The sequence below is a fragment of the Leiobunum rupestre genome, chromosome 3, assembly GCF_980474605.1.
Source record: "Leiobunum rupestre chromosome 3, qqLeiRupe1.1.hap1, whole genome shotgun sequence".
NCBI lineage: Eukaryota > Metazoa > Arthropoda > Arachnida > Opiliones > Sclerosomatidae > Leiobunum > Leiobunum rupestre.
In genome coordinates this window covers 48591207-48607571 of record NC_143386.1, presented here as the reverse complement: position 1 = coordinate 48607571, position 16365 = coordinate 48591207, and the positions used below count along the sequence as shown (strand labels likewise).

At 36.3% G+C, this 16365-nt stretch overlaps 3 protein-coding genes across 4 annotated transcripts in view; 2 read left to right on the top strand and 1 right to left on the bottom strand.

The window, feature by feature from the left end:
* LOC149952435 (acetylcholinesterase-like) overlaps window positions 1–16365 on the top strand; it is a 96352-nt gene that overhangs the window by 9919 nt on the left and 70068 nt on the right. The window lies entirely within an intron of this gene.
* On the top strand, window positions 106–930 carry LOC149952443 (stress-associated endoplasmic reticulum protein 2). 2 transcript variants are annotated; one of them, XM_090168548.1, is made up of 3 exons: window positions 106–267; window positions 451–520; window positions 598–930. In XM_090168548.1, exons 1-3 carry the CDS (start codon window positions 184–186, stop codon window positions 633–635), a joined length of 192 nt encoding a protein of 63 aa, XP_090024674.1. In that variant the 5' UTR covers window positions 106–183; the 3' UTR covers window positions 636–930. The 2 variants fall into 2 exon arrangements, with proteins under 2 accessions (XP_090024674.1, XP_090024673.1); XM_090168547.1 differs by having other exon boundaries at window positions 109–267; window positions 448–520.
* Window positions 857–15541, bottom strand: LOC149952442 (coiled-coil domain-containing protein 39-like). Its single transcript, XM_090168540.1, has 17 exons — window positions 15424–15541; window positions 15229–15348; window positions 15005–15151; window positions 13856–14014; window positions 12970–13062; window positions 11846–11974; window positions 11587–11775; window positions 11003–11106; window positions 9329–9656; window positions 3880–4053; window positions 3679–3816; window positions 2788–2904; window positions 2583–2722; window positions 1557–1791; window positions 1221–1499; window positions 1046–1159; window positions 857–981 (listed from the first exon to the last, which is right to left on the bottom strand). The coding sequence occupies exons 1-17, from the start codon at window positions 15484–15486 to the stop codon at window positions 943–945; spliced, it is 2568 nt and encodes an 855-aa protein (XP_090024666.1). The 5' UTR covers window positions 15487–15541; the 3' UTR covers window positions 857–942.

Below are 16365 nucleotides of genomic sequence, written 5' to 3'. Positions count from 1 at the left end.
AATCGGCTTAACGACACGCAAAACAAACCAAATTTAGCCAATGAGAAACCGGACATATCGCAACGTCAAGAGATAAATAAAGGGGTCCCCTTTTTGACGACGTGTCTCGTCCTATTGAAGCCTTTTTGAAGTTCCTCTCGTTTAAGTGAAGTACCGCAGCCACTTGCTGTTTAAATAACCAACATGGTTTACAGTCAAAGAATGCGAATTGCTAACGATAAAGCTAGTAAAAATGTTACACAAAGAGGAAATGTACCGAAAACGACGGTAAGTGGTTTTACGGTACTATAATTATAAGTTTAATCTTATAAAACACTTGAAAACTTAAGCCTTGGCTTAGCAAATCGTGTACGAAAAAAAACATACGGAAGGAATAGAACTTTCTAAGGAAGAATTTATCATCTTTAAAACTTTAATATGAAATAATCATATAACCATTCCAATTAGAAGCCTGCTGATGAAAAATATCCAGTTGGACCATGGATGCTTGGATTATTTATCTTCGTTGTTTGCGGATCAGGTGATTATAAAACTTGCTTAATAGGCCAAATATTGGTTATCAGAGTTCTTACTCAAACCTTATTTTTGACTTTTCAGCCATTTTTCAAATTATCCAAAGCATAAGATTTGGTTAGACCCAACAATTGAGTGAGAAGGGGTTTGAGGGAAGACATTTTTGAATTGACCACAAGTGCATGTTTATAAAGGAATTTAAAATGTTCAACAATTTAGTTGGACAGTGTGACCAAAATTTCTTCTGTCTTCAACGTTCCAATAATAAACAATGTGAAAATTGAAAAGATATATTATATTATATATGATATTGTACAAAAAATGTTTAAATCTTTTTGTTTTGGTTTTTATAAATGACACTTTTTTGTCTTTGTTCAATAAAAGCAAATTCCATGGAATAGGATTTTTACAATTGTATCTTTTTTGCATTTATTCTTTAGTATAAGTTCTATTTTGCACCATACTAGTCTTTAAAAATAAACAAAAAAAAACATAAGTTTCATTAAAATGAATTAACAGCTGCAAAACGTACTTTGCTTTCACAAGAGAAATACGCATCTGTTTCAGGCTGTATTGATAAGATTTCCTGAATGTTATTATCAATGTTGTTTTTAAGCTCTGATAATAACTTTAAAGTCACGTCATTCTAAAATAATAATATTTATAATTATACCTTCAATCATATCGGTGAAAGTTAAAGAACTAACCTTTTGAGCCTCAGTTGGCTGATTTTTCTTATCCCGAATGAGTTTCCCAATTTTATTTTCAGCTCTGCATAGCTTGATTTCCTGTTCTTGGGAATGATGATTTAAATAATCAACTTTTTGCAAAACATCTTTCAGTTCCACATCAACATTGCAATTTATTTTGAGATTATGCAAATGATTTTCCAATCCGGCGAGATCGCTTTGAATTTGTTTGACGCAACATTGTTTATTATATAAATCAGTGTAAAGGTTCTGTAGTCTACTTTCTAGCTCGCGTACCTGAGAAAAACCACTATAAAACAAGTTGGCCACGCGCATAACACTGTTATACTATACCTCGAATTTAACTTCCTCAGATGGTTTTACGGTTTTATTTCTCAAAGTCGAATTGGATTTCTCGAAAAGATCAAGAGAATTACGCAACGCTTGGATTTCCCGGTCCGTTTTAGTTATTAAATCTTCAATGTCACGATCTTTGGCTTCTAGAGATAGTTTCTTCTTTTCAGCTCTTTGAACCAGTTTCTCGGGGTCTGATGGAATTCCTTCATTTACATTATATAAGACGTCATGCCTTTAAAGTACAAAAAGAAAATACGGTATGACTTTGAAAATGAGAGAGTGGCTCAAGCTCTATCCCTAGTTACCACAGGGGCCCAAGTAGGGCATTGCCTGAAATCCAAACTCACTTAATTTGAGTTACGTGAATTGGACTTCAAAGGGTTATTTAAATTTTTTGACGAAAACCGCAACTTTATTCAAAAACTAATCACGTAGATATATTTTTTTTAAAAAGTAACGTATCTCAACTCTTTCAAGTATTATACTCAACTCTTTCAAGTATTATACTCAACTCTTTCAAGTATTATACTCAACTCTTTCAAGTATTATACTCAACTCTTTCAAGTATTATACTCAACTCTTTCAAGTATTATACTCAACTCTTTCAAGTATTATACTCAACTCTTTCAAGTATTATACTCAACTCTTTCAAGTATTATACTCAACTCTTTCAAGTATTATACTCAACTCTTTCAAGTATTATACTCAACTCTTTCAAGTATTATACTCAACTCTTTCAAGTATTATACTCAACTCTTTCAAGTATTTAACTCAACTCTTTCAAGTATTTAACTCAACTCTTTCAAATATTTAACTCAACTCTTTCAAATATTTAACTCAACTCTTTCAAATATTTAACTCAACTCTTTCAAATATTTAACTCAATTCTTTCAAGTATTTAACTCAACTCTTTCAAATATTTAACTCAATATTTCTCAAAATGTCCGCCAGTAAGTGACGTGGTTTTGGCTTTCAGGCGACGAGGTGGGAAATTTGAATGTTTTCCGCACACGTGGCATTTACCTTGATTTGACGGCTTTCAATTTCGTCAAACACTTTTGCAAATTGGAAGCTAAAAGCTGTTTTTCTTCCATCAGTCTGTTCTTTTGTAATCTGAAGTTTTTTCGACACTCTTCCCCCAAAGATAATTTTTCTTGTAAATTCTGTTAAAACAAGATAAAGTTCAAATTTTGAAAACATTAACTATAACAGAGCTATTTCCGTATACATTTTGAACTTCCAAGATTTGTAACTCTGTTTTGCTTATGAAATCCGTCATTTGTTCCACAGATATTTGAAGTCGCCTTATTGAAACTTGCAATAAACAACTTTCAACCATCATTTCCTAAGATAACAAAGAAATATTGTACATTTTAGCAGAAGGTTTTTTTTGGGTGGGGGAGGGTGCGTTTATAAAGAATAGATGATGGATGCCGATAGCGCTAGAGTTTTTTGGTCGAGATATTTAAAGGATTTTTCAAGATTTTATAAGTTACCGATTTTAGTCGAATTAAACAGCTGGTTTATTAACTACGTTAGAATCAAACGAGCTGGGAAGTCCGACTAGATCGGTTAACAGAATCAAACTAGCCAAAAATAATTACACAGAATATTCACACATTTTATTTTATCATCGTACTTATGGTTAGCCAAAGAGTTGAACTCTACTCTCTTTATTAATGAAACCTTTAACTACCTCATTCGAATCAATTTGATCTAGTTCATCTTGATACGCGTGTAGTATGCAGAGACAATTTAAGCGGTATTGCGTCATCGTACTTCTTAGGAACAGGACATACGACGGTGACAAAAAAGTTTGGACAATACTAACGAAAAGACTAAATGTCCTTAAGAATGCAAACTGCACACGTCGATTTAAAAAATTCATTTAATAGTGAAGTTATTTTAAATGTATATACATAAATATATAAAATTTGGGGGGGGGGGATTACAAATATATACTTGGCACCCCTACTTTAATTGGGGGGGGGGGATTACAAATATATACTTGGCACCCCTACTTTCGTTGGGGGGGGGGTTCATTGTACCCATGTCCCCCCTATTCCGCCGTCCCGACATTTTAGTGCAAGTAGAATTGAAGAGGCTACAGTAAGGTTACCTGTTTCTTGTTTCCCTCTTTTTGAAGTGAATTTTGCAAAATTTCTAAGCTTTTATCCAAGTCACTGGCTTCTTTCTCCAGTTTATTGCGTACCAATTTAGACTGATCAAATTCGCCAGTGAATCTTTTAATTTCATCCTAAATTCCCGAACAATATTTGATTTCAGCGACACGATTGTACGAATGTAATTGAAAACATACCAACGTGTCGCTTAAGTTGGCTCTTAAACATTGATTGTGTCGTAACTTCTCGTCGCGAACTTCTCGGGTTGCCTTTAGCTCATTGTTGAGACGTTGATCCGTTTCCCCGAGGGATCTTTGAAAAGATCCTCTCATTAAAGCCCATCTTCCATCCAAATCACTCTCTTTCCAACTCTATTCGAAAATATCATTTGAATAACAAGGCCTTAATAGCAAAAGAACTACATTATGCAGTAAGTAATTAATTCGAATTTTAAAGTGCTAATGTTTTTTGCTTTCCAGGCTGCCGGAGATTATACATACAGGATGTCCACAAGAATGTATTTATTTATACTCAGGGATAATGAATATGTCGAGACTATCGACGGACACGTTGAGGCCAGGGGCGTAGGAACGTTCTAGAAGTTGGAGGGGGTAAAGAGAAACGAAAAGTTGTTTGGAGAATGGTTTTCAACTTTCTAATTGGAACCAAATCCGTAAACCCAACGGTTCTCGAGTTTTTGAATGACCTTGAATACATGGTTCAAGGTCATTCAATTTTACACTAGCAAATGTCCCCATGCACGAGGAATGTTCCATAGAAATTTTAAATTTTAAAATAAAACATTTTTCAGTTATCATTTTTCGTTTTTTAGAGGACACCCTGTATATAGGACAACACCAGGACTTTAATTTTTTAGTGTTTTCCATTCGACTGCTTTCGACGGCTCTAGATAAACTTTTCATGTTCTATTTTTGCGTGTTCCAATGATCGCTCAAAACAAAGTTGAGCTGATTTGTAGAAAATTGTAGTGTTGCTTCCAATCTCCTATATGCTCGAAGAGGGATAGCGTTTTCCATTTAACTGCTCAAGATTCACACCGAATCGGTCTCTGACGTAATTGATCTCGCTCTGGTTGAAAGATAATGGGAACCTGACTCGAAGATTCAAGCGATTTTATTCTAGAGCTAACAAGATGGCCCAAGCCGTAAAATTAGCCTCATCCCCATCTTTTTCCCAGAGGAACAATTTTTAAATGTAGAAGTTAAATTAAATAATTGAAATAAATTCAAAATCGTTTAGACTGTAACAAAATCTTTATTCAAATTAGATATTCCTTTTTGTTTGAAATTGCCGTGTATGACACCAGACACTGGTTTTTCTATCAGTATATCAATTTACAAGGCCATATTTCAAAGAGGAACCAAGTAGGGCATAGCGGCGATTTAATTTCGGTCGGCGGCGGAGTTTTTCGAAAAACACCCGGCGGCGGGGTAAAGGGGAAAAAATTATCCCCCATCTTTTGGAAATTTCCCAAAAAAAATTTGAAATGTTTTTGAAAGAAAAAAATAAAATTACGTAACAAAACTCAATAAAATCGGCGGCGGCGGGAACAAAATTTATCGGCGGCGGCGCGCAGGAAAGTAAATGACACGGCGACGGGCGACGGCGGTTCGGTGCCAGAGAAAATATCGGCAGCGTTGTATCGGCGGCGCTAGGCTCTAGAACCAAGTAGCACTAAAAAACCTCTGAGCCTCGGCTGCACAGTAATTTGCGCGTATGACAAGAGAAACATGTTTTTCTATCAGTATATCAATTAACAATGCCATATCTCAAAGGAAAAGCAATTACTGCCTAATGAGTCGCATTTTCATTTGAGGGACTAAAAACCGCATCGATTATTAAAAACTGACAATTAAATTAAGGATAAAAGTATTTATTCGTGAATAAAAAAAACAAAGTCCGAGCACTACTTATCTGTTACTACATTTCCAACTAAATAAACCCCCAGTGTATCAAACACGTGTTCGTGCGTTTTCATTCGAAAAAAATCCAGATTTACCAAGGAAATACGGGTGCGTTTCCCGTATTTCAGAAAATACGTGTTTTCTCAAATGCGATGGTTTTCATTCCGTGTAACACGGATTTACAAATACGGATTTCCTCAAATACGCATTTCCTCAAATTTGTATTTCCTACCTCCATGAAAACATAGTCATGTTGGAGATGGAACTTATGTTTAGCGCGACATCATTCGAAGCTAGCTCTGTATTCACTTACATCACCACCGCCGCCGCCGCCGCCAACGACAGCATCGAAAATAACAGCCTCTTTCCCCTCTATAACTAGAGGGGGTGATGAGGTTAAAAAGGAAAATTGGCTCTCAGCGGACTAAGTGGGTTGGAACAGTGGCGTAGCTAGAATAATTCAGTGTTGCCAATGTGTGGGATAAATCCCACATTGTGGGATTTTTAACGATTTTTTGGGCTATGTGGGATAAAGGGATTTTTAATCGAAAGTCATTGATTTTGTGGGATTTTTAACCTTAAATTTTTTATTATTGTTTTTGAAAAACCACTTATTTTTCTACGCTGATATCCGCCCCTTAGGCTAGAGCTAGCCTAGCCTAGTACACATAGTGATGCAGCTCATAAACATAGCTAGACACATAGAATTACACAAATTAGCAATGTATTCGAATCGTCGAAGATTAACTGACTATTAGCTTTTTGGGAATCAAATTGAATAAAAAAAATTGTAATTTCTAATAGTATTTTTAATTTAATTTTTTCCCGCGCTAGTCTACGAAACTAATAAATATTTGTAAAGTTTTGCTCTGAGTTTTGGGAGGGGGTGTGGCTAAAAACGTTTTGGCAAGACTGAGCTAGATGGGTGGAACCCGGTGCGGATATCATGGTGTGCTACTTACTAGTCAAAACGTGTAAATGTTTTCGAATTTCTCTAGTTAGTGAAAGTTTTTACTTTTTTCACGGTCCGGTGTCACCCCCAAAATCAGTGGCGTAGCTAGGAAAATTCCGCCCCAATGCGAGATAAGAAAATGGGCTCCTGTGACATGTCAATTTTTGCGCGTTCCAATGTACGGGATTGGGTGCGTTGGCCTATTTACGTCACTGGCTTCCAATATCGTGATAATGACATCACGGTAATACTCTATAAAAATATACATGTATACGGCGTTCTTTCTTGAGACAGCCGATCGGACAGTCGACTTATAAGTAAAAGTTAATGGGCCCCCAATGCACCGCATTGGCTGCATTCAGGGCCGTCTTAAGGCATGGGCTAAATGGGCTTCAGCCCAGTTCCCCCAGCCAGTTTAGGGGCCTCAGAAATGCCATCCATACAGGCTCAACTCTAGGGATAAGGGTTTAGTTGGTTAAATATTATTTATGCTCATTTAACATTATGTATCTTTTAGTTACGTCTAAAGTATTTTAACTCATCGCCACATCGCGTATCATACGGTACCAACAATTTCTTGTGTAGTTGAATTTAGACAACGGACATACAAAGGCTGACCGTTGGGGATCGCAAAGGTCTTAAGAAATAATTTAGACCAGGGCCCCAAAAGGTCTTAAGACGGGCCTGGCTGCATTGGCGTATTTACGCCACTGCCCAAAATGACCCCAAACGGGTGGCACCCTGTGCGGGTCGCCCCCCTCTAGCTACGCCACTGGGTTGAAACATAATATTACAATCCAAATAATGCGAATATAATATTTCAATCCGGCGGAGGGGCTCGAACCCGCACCATTTTGATTCCCACACGAGACAGTATCGTTTACTTTCTAATTTATTTCGGTAGTACCAAGCGCGCGGCGGCAGGTGGTGCTAGCGTCGCAACCGGAAATTCCAGACAGCCGATTTGAATATTATATTATATTATATTTATATTTTACGACTGCATGATCTATCAGGCATCCTTCATCCAAGGGTGATGCTACAAAATAACACTTTCACGAATTATTCGTCAGAGCCTTTACGTTATTTCAAACACAATTTTATGATTTTTTTTTCAATTTCTTCCTTAATTCTTAAATGGACTCGCTCGCCGGGTTCGATCCCAGCTTGTGGCACTGGGTGAAAACTCGGAACAACTCCTTCCGCGTTGAGTTTGCAAGTTCTCTTCCCACTGGTTTAAGGGGTTTTCCCCCGAGTTCTTCGGTTTCCCCTTCCATAAAAACTTGTCGAGGTTAAAGGTAATAGTTAGTGTAGGGAGCTGTTGGCTCACGTGGCATGAAGGGCTTGCCACCACCCTCCTACGCATTGTAACCGGACCACCTGTATTAATGGCTTTAAAAGTCGCTCGATGACTTAGGTACTAGCCTAGCTGATTATTATTATTATTATTGTATTACAAAAAATATTTGTCAGGAATTCAAATTCAGAATTTTTAAAAATTTAGTAAAAACAAATTTTGATATTTTAGGGGTCAAAAGGTCAAACCTTGAACACCCTTAAAATCATTGTAAATATCGGTCTAGAGAATGAATGAAATTATTTTTTAATTACTTTCTTTTTCTCTAATATGCTGGACAGTGGCGTAGCCGGGGGGGGCACCGGGGTCACATGCCCCCCCCCCCCGAAACGTATGGTCGTACGTACAAATATTTTTTTTTAAACTTTTTTTTCAATGGTGTGCCCCCCCCCGAAACAAAATCCTGGCTACGCCACTGATGCTGGATAAACCTCAGGTTTCTACATTCATTCCTCCAAGAGATACCACCAGGTGTTATAACAGAGGTCAAGGTCACCTATACAGGGTGTTTCAAAAGGTTATGCAAAAATTTTAAGGAGTTTAAGGGGTGAGTTAAGAAGTATGCCTGTTTTTCCTCATTTTCCTATGATGAGTGAAAAGAGTGCCAGAGAGCTTCAAAGTGGGGCCTACTAGCCCCTGGAAGTAGGCTGCAACTAGGGATGGAAGTAGGCTGCAACAACTTACAAGCGCAAAAAATTACTTTGTAAACAAATCGACGTAACCAGCGTAAAAAAGTAAACTTAAACAGTATTTAAAGTCCCTGCTGCTTGGTTTGGCTCTCGTTGCAGCCTACTTCCAGGGGCTAGTAGGCCACACTTTGAAGCGCTCTGGCGCTCTTTTCACTCATCATAGGGAAATGTGGAAAAAACAGACCCCGGGCTACAACTCCTTAACATTTTTGCATCACCTTTTGAATCCCCCCGTATAGTGTTTCTAGAAAATGGCTAAGTGGCTTATTTGGGAATTCCGTTTCTACCATAGAACAAACACTAAACACAAATTTGGCGCAAACTGCAGGAGGGGGGCAGGGTGGAAAATGGCAAATATCTCCTGGTACATAATCAGCAAAATAATAATGCAATGATATAAGGTAGAGGGATGGATAGAGAACTAGAAATGACGGTGATGACCCGTGAAATACGGTTTGTAAATAAATAAATATCCCAAACCGGTGTAATTTTTAACATTTTACTTACTGCACGAGGTCTATATTTAGCTGTTTGGTGGAGTAATACACTATTTAAGTTTTATGTTGTGAAACTGAAAATTAAAACCCCACATCATTTGCATTTTGTGAGGAAATGGTCACCCATTGGAAACTGCCTTATAACAGCCAAGGTACAAGTTTCATTTTTACACCTTAGACGGTCACTTTTATCGTAAGTTGAACCTTAAATACTGATTATACATACTAATTCCTGCAGGGTATTCTTCAAATTTTCTTCCTTCGCATCCATTTTGGCTATATCAGCGGATAGCTCCTTGCTCGTTATATGAGCGGATTGTACACAGATCTGAATTGTTCGATACTTCTCCATTAGTTGCTGCAATTTCCTTTCGGCAGTTGAACATACTTCCCTCATCTTAATTAAGTCTTTGTTCAGTTTGGTGAAAAACTTTTCTTCTTGATTCATCATTGATTTCGAAAGTGTTAGTTTCAAATCAACTGATATAGTTTTTTCAATCATATAATTATATTCCTGATCCGTGGTTTTGAATCTCTCCTTCAAATTTGTCAAACTAACAAAAAAAACATAATTATAAGGATTAGTTGTTTTAAAAGTTTAAAATTATGTTTCACAAGTCTAAATATATGTTTCACAAGTCTAAATATATGTTTCACAAGTCTAAATATATGTTTCACAAGTCTAAATGTATGTTTCACAAGTCTAAATGTATGTTTCACAAGTCTAAATGTATGTTTCACAAGTCTAAATGTATGTTTCACAAGTCTAAATGTATGTTTCACAAGTCTAAATGTATGTTTCACAAGTCTAAATGTATGTTTCACAAGTCTAAATATATGTTTCACAAGTCTAAATATATGTTTCACAAGTCTAAATGTATGTTTCACAAGTCTAAATGTATGTTTCACAAGTCTAAATGTATGTTTCACAAGTCTAAATGTATGTTTCACAAGTCTAAATGTATGTTTCACAAGTCTAAATGTATGTTTCACAAGTCTAAATGTATGTTTCACAAGTCTAAATGTATGTTTCACAAGTCTAAATGTATGTTTCACAAGTCTAAATGTATGTTTCACAAGTCTAAATGTATGTTTCACAAGTCTAAATGTATGTTTCACAAGTCTAAATGTATGTTTCACAAGTCTAAATGTATGTTTCACAAGTCTAAATGTATGTTTCACAAGTCTAAATGTATGTTTCACAAGTCTAAATGTATGTTTCACAAGTCTAAATGTATGTTTCACAAGTCTAAATGTATGTTTCACAAGTCTAAATGTATGTTTCACAAGTCTAAATATATGTTTCACAAGTCTAAATATATGTTTCACAAGTCTAAATGTATGTTTCACAAGTCTAAATGTATGTTTCACAAGTCTAAATATATGTTTCACAAGTCTAAATGTATGTTTCACAAGTTTAAAGGTAGGGTTCACAAGTTTAAAGTTAGGGTTCATATGTTTAAAGTTATGTTTCACAAGTGTAAAGTAAAGTTTCTAAAGTCATGTTTCACATATGTTTAAAGTCATGTTACATATGTTTAAACCTGTGTCCCAAGATTAACTATTTCACAAGTTTAAACCTGAGTCACAAGTTCAAAATTGTGTCACAAGTGTTAGAAGTTTAAAGAAATGTTCAATAAATTTAAAAGTTATGTGCCATAAATATAAAATTGATTCACAAGTTTCAAATTGTGTTTCTACATTTTTCGTCTTTAGGCCTAATCAGACGAATTGACACACTTTATGGAACATAATATTACTCATATTGTAGTTTAACCTCAGGTTTAAAATAATTAATGAATCATCACCCTGAACAAACACCCGGTACTCGCGTAAAATTCTACAACAAAATTAGTGGGAGGTTTATGCTATTTGATATATTGTCAGTGTTTAATCTCACATCTGGTTCCTTTTGACTGCCTCTTCTTTTATTTTGAAGATTGACATCCTCAAATTTCTCTCATCAAGCGATAAGTTCTTAACTTTGTTTATAATCGCTTCCAGCTGAAAATAATTAAACAAGAAGCTTAAGCCATTGCCTTACTGACCAATAAAAAAATAAAACGACCAGCAAAGCAGTATAGACCGATACACATTTGATATCGATAAAGGAGAAGCTCATTTCACGGGGGTAATGCCATAAACGGACGACATTTAAATACCCAAAGTCTTACCAGATGGCGCTAACAGAAATTTTAAATAATTTTTACGTGTTTCTTATGCCAAAAGTTTTCTAATTTCAACTTTTATTTATATTTTTTTACATAAAACAGAGCTTAAAACATTATTAGTTTTTGTAATAAATCAGTTTTTATTCCTTTCGCGCCAAAAGATTTAAATTAGCGCCATCTATTATAAATAAAAGCGTTAAAATCGAACCTCTAAGGGATACGCTTTTAAGTGTTTGTTTCTCCGTAAGCAGCTTGTGCATTGGTCCATTGCTTAATAAAACGCGAAATCTGGACTGAAAAAATGACGCGTTACCTCCATTTCTAACCGACTCTCTGGTCCGTACTGAGACAAATGATTTTTCAAGTCCAGCATGGCGCAGTTTAAAAGCTCAAGCTGTCCCTCCAAATTCTCTTTGTTCTTCAAATTATCGGCGTATTCGGTGGTTTTAGCCTGCGCTACTTTGTTTAAAGTATGGACCCTGTCTTTTATTAATTCTAGCTCCTAGGATAGATTATATATAATTCAATGATAATTGACGAAATAAATTAATAAACCAATAAAATGTACCAACTTTCCCCAAAGATATCAGTCTCGAATCTCTTCTTTCCATCTCCTCTATACTTTCGTCCCATAATTTCAGTATATTGCGTCGCTGTTCATGGACGATTCCAAATTCGCTGGTATTTCTCTTTAATTCCATCTAATTCCCAAATACAAATGATTTTATCTGATTTTATCCAGAAAAAGAATGTATTATTTCTAGTTAGGGAGAATTACTATGTTGAAATAATCCGTGGGAATCACGGTCCGAGTTTGGGAAAGGAAGATCTATTTGGTACGAGTTTCGCGTTTATATGTTTGCTCGAAGACCTAATGGTACGAGCTATTTGTAAGGTTTTTAATTTCTTCAAATTGGTTTAGGATTTAGCTTTTTTATCCTTTATCATTAAGAAAAACGTCACCGGCGCGGCGTCAGTTTAAGGGAACCAATGAGATACTGGGATGATTTGATTGACAGTAAAGGGAAGGAACATACTTGCAGACCGTGAGGGGGATTGGAAAAAACGTCACCGGCGTCAGTTTAAGGGAACCAATGAGATACTGGGATGATTTGATTGAGAGTTAAAGGGGAGGAGCATACTTGCATACGGTGAAGGCGATTTGGAAAAACGTCACCGCCGTCAGTTTAAGGGAACCAATGAGATAGCGGGTTGATTTGATTGAAAGTTAAAGGGGAGGAGCATACTTGCAGACGGTGAAGGCGATTTGGAAAAACGTCACCGGCTTCAGTTTAAGCGAACCAATGAGATAGCAGGATGATTTGATTGAGTGTTAAAGGGGAGGAGCATAATTGCAGACCGTAAGGGTTATTGGGGAAAACTTCACCGGCGTCAGTTTAAGGGAACCAATGACATAGCGGGATGATTTGATTGACAGTTAAAGGGGAGGAGCATACTTGCAGATGGTGAAGGCGATTTGGAAAAACGTCACCGGCGTCAGTTTAAGGGAACCAATGAAATACCGGGACGATTTGATTGAGAGTTAAGGGGAGGAGCTTACTTGCAGACCACGAGGGGGCTTGGGAACAACGCTAAAAATCGTATCAACATAGTCGTTTTCCCTAACTATAAATAAATACATTCTACACAGCGTATTGATAATAAATAAAAGTGATAATTTAAAATGCCTAATTACCTGCGCGACCAACTGATCGTTGAAGGCTTCTTCCTTCATTTTCTTCCAATTTAAAGCTTCCAAACTTAATTTTTCAAGTTTTAAGCCAAGATCCTAAAACATAGAAAGATAAATTAAAGGGAGTAAGATATGCATCAACGAATTTCAGGTTTTTGCCACTAGGAACGTTGATTAAATTCTTTTCGGTTTATACGCCTATATTAAAGCAAGTGTCGGCTCGACGTGAAGTAGCTCTTTTTTCAACAGATGTCGTTAGCGTCGACATCCAAAAAAGATGCTTACGCTACATTTCGACCCCAAAGGCGGGACGTAAAAATACCCCTCACGTTGATTGGCTCGTTTGTAAATTTGTTAATAACTTAAATTATAGTAATTTTTAACAATATATTTTAAACGGGATATATAATTTAGGTTAAAGTCCACTAACAATGAGACTACCCGAGGTGGTTATCACCGATTTTGTTGAAACTCGGGGGTTAGGTAGACCTTATGGTCGTATGAAAATTCCCAAAGGGAAAAGTTGCAATAGGCTTTAGTTTTCCTGTGCCAACCGAAAATGTTGTTGACCTTTCCATTTAAAAAAGTATGGAATTTTCTCAAAAACATTTTCGGTTTGAACAAAATCGGTGATAACCACCTCGGGTAGTCTCCTTGTAAGTATAGTATAAGTTTTAATTTATATGGAAACGAATTTCCTGTCTTGCGTAGTTTCGTGTTTTCGGTTTAAAATCATCTGCGTTTCATCATCATTTGGGTCCAGACGACGTGTAACGAAATAGCAGTTTATTATTGGTCTTTCATATAATTTAAAATTTTGCTGTTTGGGTCGGTATTTTTACACACCTTTTAATATAGGCGTATTAACTTCTGGTAAAGTTCAACTTACCTTAATTAATGTTGCATCTTGACCCAACATGATAGTAATGGTCAAATTATTCTTCTCGTTCTCGTAAGTTCGTTGCAGCCATTCCTGCCAACTGTCCGTTTCCCAACTCACGACTTCCTGTAGGTCATCTAACTTCCGTTTCTGACCGACTAGCCATTTCTTATTTTAAAAATTTATGTAATCAAGAATTTAATAATTTCCTATTAAAAAGATCTTGATAAGACTTAAATATTGCGCAATCTAGGTTTAATTATCAGCACTGAGCCCCTAGTGTCTAAATATGTCAAAATAAAATAAATAATTAAACCAAGCACGATAATACGCTAGTCAGTTCGAGTGCGAGTCCAAGTCAGAGCTTAAGGCATGGGCTAAAAGGGCTACAGGGATAAGGGTTTAGTTGGTTAAATATCATTTATGCTCATTTAATATTATCAGAAGAAAATAGGGGAAGTACGTATCTGTAGCTTTGAGCTGTAGATGTCGTCGTGTGACCCACGAAAACGCCTTTTTACGCATAATTAACCAAAATGAAAATGTAGTTCCACTTTTGTTTTATTTCAACACGGCGATAAACGACGAAAGCAAAGACGCCTTAGCTCATTTAGCAGATAATAAAAAGGACAATATGTTACAATTGTTCAATTTGAGAAAAATTGATTTTTTAAACGATGTATTCATCCGCGATTTCCCGCCAAACCGTTTTTGGGCGAAAATTCGTGAAAAGTGACGCCTTTCCAATGCTGACTAGAAGCGTACTTCCCCCTATTTTCTTCTGATATTATGTATCTTTAGTTACGTCTAAAGTAATGTTACTCATTGCTACATCGCGTATCACACGGTACCTACCATTTCAAAAACCTAACAGCGATTGTCAGTAAAAATCTTATTTTCAGTAGACTTATGTTATACTTTTGAAATTAAAAGTTTGGGTTTAATTATTGTGTAGTTGAATTTAAAAAACTGACATACAAAGCTGACCCAGGCCCCAAAAGGTCTTAAGACGGGCCTGCTTACGATGACAGTAAAAGCTATAAAGTAGTACGTGCTTATCCTCCATGGTGCTTTTATTAAACCTGAAATGCGCGCGTCATTGGTACCGTACCGCCATCTAGACAACGTTTATGTAAGCTATTCATTGAAATAAATCACCTCCAAGTCAACGGTATTTTTCTGCATATCCTCAATTTCCAATTTCATCTTTTTAATTTGATTTTCAACGTACGTTTTCTCGTTATTTTTAATGTGGATTAAATTACATTCCGATCTCGCATCATTTTCGGTGGCTCTTATCACCTCCTTTAGAAAAAAAAGCGCGGGAAAAAGCGCATTAGATGAAATGTAGACGCAAAAAAAAACAGGAATATCGTACTTACGTGATTATAATCCAGATTCTGCACTAAATTTCGTTGATGTTCCTCCAAGTTTTCGATCTGTTTATCCTGTTCTCGGCCATATTCTTTTAACTTATTTAAATACTTAATTTTAAGCTTAAGCTATAAAGAGGGGGCATTATTTAAAAAAATTAAGGTAGAACCAAGAACTGTTAAATTATTTCAGTATATTATTACCTTTTCCTCCAAATTGGCGTTCTCCTCATTCACCAACGCCCCGATTAGAGGTTCGTTATCCATAATCAATATATCGCTTTTATTTTGACGCTATAAATAGCAATACAGCTTAATAAACATAATTACGTAACGGGACAACGTTAGGCACTAGGCGCTTTTGGAATAGCCAGCAGCAAACAGCCTGGAAATGATGCCGAGTAAATGAAATTAAAAGTCGGCGGTACCTTCCGTGTATCGAACGATTAGTCAACAAATATGGTTGCCATAGCGACGAGAGGAGGTATATCCCCCCCCGGCCGTCCGAGTCCCGGAGCCGGAAAACGCTAGGCCTTGGTTTCGGCGAAGAGGAGGGAAAAAAGTGTCATTGACGGAATCCTACACAGAAATTTCCCCTCGATAAACCACAGGGTTTTTTAACCTGAGTCATCTGGGCGCTAGACAAATGTATCAAACGTCGACATGTCCCGAATAGCAAATTAAAATAGCCGCTCCCTTTTAAGTACTCGTACGACTAAGGCTTAAGGTTCCAGTTAGAGAACGCTAGTTCCAAATTCAACCACCACGCCTTTACTCTGCGCAAATAGTTGGCGCTCGTGTATACGGAGTAATAAATACAGATTTTTATTTTCACGATAAACTTTTTTTTATTATAAAATACTTCTTACAAATTCACAATAAGGCAGACTCTTTTTGGAGGCTTTTACGAAAGAAATGTTAGTATAATTTTTAATGGAATGATTACAAAAATCAAAGAGCGAAGCCTAATTCGCGCCATTAGTAACCATGGCAACAAGAAAAAAAAGGGGCGGTCACGGGATAAAAATTGAAAAAAATTTTACAGTAAAAATTTTAAAACTAGCTGATTTAAAAAAAGCGGGAAATATGATTAATTAAAAATATTTGTTAACGGTTTATTTCGTAACGAATGTAATTGAGGCGTAA